The 5243-nt window shown below is 61.7% G+C and overlaps 1 protein-coding gene across 9 annotated transcripts in view; it reads right to left on the bottom strand.

Moving 5' to 3' along the window:
• Positions 1–5243, bottom strand: part of BRD1 (bromodomain containing 1) — a 54047-nt gene that overhangs the window by 2491 nt on the left and 46313 nt on the right. For all 9 annotated transcript variants that reach the window (XR_003048135.1, XM_025051025.1, XM_006917856.3 and 6 more), the window contains 3 exons: positions 1557–1692; positions 1039–1166; positions 55–164 (listed from right to left, as the gene is read on the bottom strand). Coding sequence is in view for 8 of the 9 variants with exons in the window: in XM_025051025.1 (XP_024906793.1) it covers positions 55–164; positions 1039–1166; positions 1557–1692 (374 nt within the window). In the remaining variant the exon portion in view is untranslated. The remainder of the gene's footprint in view (positions 1–54; positions 165–1038; positions 1167–1556; positions 1693–5243) is intronic.

Below are 5243 nucleotides of genomic sequence, written 5' to 3'. Positions count from 1 at the left end.
GTGCGCTCCCACAGGGCGGCCACGGCGGCCCCACAACCCGCGTCCCAGGCTCACCAGGGCCGGGTACGAGGGGTAGCCGCTGCACTTGGCCCACACCACTTTCAAGGGCTCGAGAACGGAGGCCGCGGCGTCGGTGGAGATCCACATGCTGTTCTGACCCACTTCTGGGGAGGCAAAGCACGAAGACAGAGTCACCAGGAGACGGCAGGGCACCCAGCTCCTCGGCCCGAGCCACGTACACGGCCACCCCGGCCGGCGAGCCACTCCCACACCGCGAGCCCTACAGCAGCAGAACGGCCACTAGTGTACCCAACCTGGCCTGAGGGTGTCCGAAGCACGAGTCCCCTGCTGCTGACACCATGTCGCCCACGGCCTCAACACGGGTTTCCTCGAGCCCCTCCCCGCTGGAGGCTGCGAACACCTCCCCCACCCCCGAGCACCCTGTGCCAACCTCCAAGCAGAGCCCCGCCGTGTGACTGTGTGACCAACATCCCAAACTCAAAACCACCCATCCCAAACCCTGGCTCCCTCCAAAGAGCCACGTCTGCACCCGCACACCTGCCCGGGAGGGGGCCCTGCCTGGCCCTCAGGACCTGACGAAAGCCCGCCAGGTCCCCATTACACTCTCCATGGCCAAAGGCGCTGCTCAAAGCCATCTGGTTGACTACGCTGCTCAGAACCGTCCCCGGCCACATCGCTGCCCGTGCGTTGCCAGGGCAGTGTCCACTCCGCTGACCCCAAGCCTCCTCTGGGTGCTGGAAGGCAGGGGCCGCCACCCCCCACATCCCACACACAACTGCACATCACAGACGAGCCTAAACCAACGCTGGGTGTTTGAGGCCCAGAAGCCGTTTGTAGCTGAGCGTTCCACGTGACAACGGCAAGCGCAGGACAGGACCGTCACCCCACCCCGGCCCCGCGCGCGGTGCCATCCCTGTCAGGGAGGGAGTCGGGCGTGCAAAGGCACCTGAGTCACGGTGTGAGCCTCCTGGAGGCCCGGCCAGAGCGGAGCACGGGAGGGGCCCGGGCGCCACCCACCTGCCGCGATCCTGGCAGCCTTGGCGTAGTCCCCGCTCTCGATGCAGGAGATGAGCTGGCTGCGGTCCTCCAGCGTGTGCCTGCGTGCCAGGGCCGGCTTGCCGCGGCCGCACCTGGGGACGCCGAAGCTGCAGGAGGAAACGAAGCTGGTCAGAGAGGCGCTGTGCCCTTCCGCCCCGCTGCCCGCGGCCCCAGGCCAGGCCCGGGGAGCTGAGCCTAAGCCTCGCGGGGAGCAGGGCCTGCCCGACAGGCGGGGATTGCGGGGCCCAGGCCCGGAGCAGCCCCGCGGGGCAGACGCCAGGGCTGTGCTTGCCCCCATTTCAAACAGAGACCAGACTCTGGGCACAGGGAACAATGTAAGTTATCCGTGGATTCAAGAAATTGTGCTCTTTCCATGTCACTGTATTTCTCGTTTCCGGTTAAAGTCTACGAAACAGACCACCCCATGGGAGATCGCCCCTGGGCAGAACATGTGTGCACTCCCGGCCGGGCAGGCTGGGGACACGGCGAGCGCCCACCTGGTGTCGCAGAGCGGGCTGCTGCTGGAGGACACGCTGGACTCGGAGGCGCAGCGGCGCCGGGCTGCGGCCTTCCTGCCTGGGGCGCCGTCTGGCTCCTGCTCACTCCTCACGCCCCCGAAACCGTTGGTGAGACCTGCAACAGACACACGGGCACCTGAGCGCACCGGCCACAGCCAGCTGCCACGAGCACGGCTGCCCCTCCGACCTGGCGTCCGGGTGCCCAACCCCCGCCCCAGCGCAGTCTGACGACACAGCAGACGCAGGCGCTCGGACACACGCAGGTACCAAGCAGAGGACGCGCGCGTCACGCCGGGGCAGAGCGCACGGGCCTGGGGCTGCTCTTCTTAAAAAGGACAAACGTCAGAGGCACCAGAGGCCGAGAAAGGCGTCCGTTATCTGCGCCGAGGGTGCAAGCGTGCACTCTTCCACACTGGGGACAAGCCACATCTGGGTGAGGCCTGTCCAGGCCGGACGGGGCCGCCCCACCACAGCCTGACACCCGAGAGTGGCTTTGCGCAGCAAGGCTTCAAACGGAAACAAAGCCTATGTTTAAGAATCTTTGTTCAAGAGAAAAGTATGAAGAACCTCAAAAACACTCGTGGAACACCCTGGAACAGAGCCCACGTGTCATGTGGGCTGGGCCACCCTGTGTCCAGCAGCCTCTGTAACCGGGGCAGCGACGCCGAGAGCGGAGCCATGGGCTGGGCTCGCTGGGCTCAAACACGTCAAGCAGCACGCCACCACGTCCTCGCCATCTCCGACAAGTGTCTCAGTCGAGGCGCATCTCAAAACAGAACCACCTTCCTCCCAAACAGCCTGACACGGCACACTGCCGAGGACCCCTCCCGTCCACGACAGAACTGGGGGGCGGAGTGCAGAAGCGGCCCCCGCAGAAGTGAGCACAGCCCGCATCCACTGCCGCAGGCCCAGCGCAGCTCCCTCTGGTACAACGGATGCAGTGTGCATTATTTCTTCCCAAAAAAGAATCCCATCTCTGGTGCTTAAAACATTAAAAACCTGTATCTTTACAACTGTCTGGAAGTGAGTGGCCAAATCATAAGGCTCCTCATCCGCTTCAACGGGCACACAGTGCTGCATCGCTCTCAGCGACACTGCGTATTCTACAGACTGACGCTCAGTGGCGACGCCATGTCCAGCACGTCCAGCGGCACCGTTTCTCCCACAGCCTGAGCTGACTCTGACTCCGTGCCACACTTCGGTGACTCACGACATTTCACACCTTTTCATTATTACACTCACTATGGTGACCTGTGATCAGCGACCGCCGATGTTACCTCTATACCTGCTTTAGGGCAGCGGTCCCCAACCTTTGTGGCCTAGGGACCGGGGCTCCTGTGAGAATCTGGTGCCTGGGGACCTGCGGTGGAGCTGAGGGGTGATGCCGGCACTGGGGAGCTTTGCTCATTCACCCGCCGCTCGCCTCCTGCTGTGCAGCCCGGTTCCCAACAGGCCACGGATTGGTACCGGTCCGCGGCCTGGAGGTCGGGGACCCCGGCACTAGGGCACCGCAAATGACACCCACAGGAGACGGCGAACTTAACCGATGAACGCGGGGCGTGTCCTGGCGGCTCCGCTGACCAGCCATCCCGCTCTGTCCCCCTCTCCTCGGGCCTCCCTGTTCCCCGAGACACAGCACTGAAACCAGGCCAGTGAACGACCCCACAGCGGCTTCTCAGGGCTCACGTGAAAGGCAGAGTCCCGGGTCCCTCACTCTAAATCGAAAGCCAGACACGACTCAGCTGGGGCGGGAGGGGGCCATCGAGCGCCGGGACAGGCGAAGGCTCGGCTCCTGGCGACGAGAGCCGCGCTGCGAACGCGAAGGGAAGGCCCTGCAGGGAGCGAAGAGAGCTGCTCCAGCGGACACACGGCCGGTAGCAACGCGGGACGCCTCGCTGCTGCCGTGCAGAAGGTCCAGCGGTCTGGACGGGAGACCGAACCGGCACGGCGCCCCTGACACCAGAGCCTCGTCCCGCCGAGGCCCGAACACGCTTCGGCTCTGTGCGGCTGAGAGGTGAGGAGGCTACGGAGGACGGCGAGGCTGGCGGAGCCGGGTCCACGAGGTCCACGGAGGATGCCGTCTTCGTAACGGCGACACGCAGGTGCGGCCGCACGTGTGGATGGAGACGCTGCGGCACGCCACCCAGAAGGGCCAGCGCTGAACGACAGATTCTCAGTGCAGAAAAAAACAGCCCTCTACCGGAAGAAGATGCCACCCGGACTTTCCTAGCCAGGGAGGGGTCGGTGCCTGGCTTCAACGCGCCCAAGGACAGGCTGACTCTCGTGCCAGGGGCGAGCGCAGCCGGCGACTTTCAGTTGAAGCCAGTGCTCACTCACCATTCTGACCATCCTAAGGTCCTTAAGAACCACGCTCGATCTGCTCTGCCTGAGCTCCGAAAATGCAACGACAAGCCCGACAGCAGCGCGTCTGTTTACGACGTGGTTTACTGAGTGTTTTAAGCCCACTGAAGACACCTGATGCTCAAAACAGATCCCTTTCAAAACGTGACTGCTCGCTGACAAGGCACCTGGTCCCCTAAGAGCTCTGATGGGGATGGATGTGACGAATGTCATCTTCATGCCTGCGAACACAGCACCCACTCTGCAGCCCCTGGACCCAGGAGTGACTGAGATTCGGAAGTCTTCCTATTTAAGAAACGCATTTCGTGAGGCCAGAGCTGCCGCGGACAGTGATTCCTCTGATGGAGCTGGGCAAAGCGAATGGAAAACCTTCCGGAAAGGATTCCGCACTCTAGATGTCATTAAAACATTTGTGATTCAAGAGACGAGGGCAAAACATCGACACTGGCGGGAGCTGGGAAGAAGCTGACTCCAACCTTCTCAGACGACCGAGGGTCTGAGATCAGTGGAGAAGGTCACTGCGGACAGAGTGGAAACAAACAGCACGTGACTCAGCGGTGGAGCCTGAAGATGCGACTGGACCGCCGCCACCCATGACAGAGCTGGGGCAGGGGAGGAGTGGCTTCTTGGGACGCGCAAGGAGTTCTGAGACAGAAGCCACTCCTGGCGAAGATGCCGGCAAGATGCCGAAATGACAGCCAAGGACTGAGGATGTCACGTAAACGGCTGATGAAGCAGTGGCAGGGCTGAGGGGACGGGCTCCCACTGTGACGGACGCTCTGCTGCAGGTGAAACGCTGCCACCCGGCATCGCGGGCTGCACAGAAACCGCTGGAGACAGGAAGCGTCACTCGATGCAGCAGACGTCACTGCTGAGGTCAGAAAACTGCCACAGCCACCCAGCCTTCGGCGACCACCACCCTGTCGGGCAGCCATCACGTCACCGACACCGAGGCAGACCCGCCACCAGCAAAAAGACTACGACTTGCTCGAGACTCGCGAGACCGAGAGCATTTTTTACCAATTAAGTATTTTTTCATTAAGGTACATACGTTGTTCAGACATAACGCACACTTAATGGACTATAGTGCAGTGTAAACGAAACGTTTATACGCATTGGGAAACCAAAAAATTCGTGCGACTCACTCAATCGCGACAGCTTTTACTGCAGTGTCTGGAACCAAGCCCACAGTCTTGCAGTCTGCTTTGTCTGATGTTGACTGAACATTCCATTCTTGTGGCTCACATTTAGTATGTCAGTTAACATTCTTCCACTGTCAACTTATTTGTCTCTTTATACTTAAAG

The sequence above is a fragment of the Pteropus alecto genome, unplaced genomic scaffold (assembly GCF_000325575.1).
Source record: "Pteropus alecto unplaced genomic scaffold, ASM32557v1 scaffold118, whole genome shotgun sequence".
Lineage (NCBI taxonomy): Eukaryota > Metazoa > Chordata > Mammalia > Chiroptera > Pteropodidae > Pteropus > Pteropus alecto.
The sequence above is the reverse complement of the archived record's forward strand: the minus strand, read 5'-3'. Positions and strand labels throughout refer to the sequence as shown.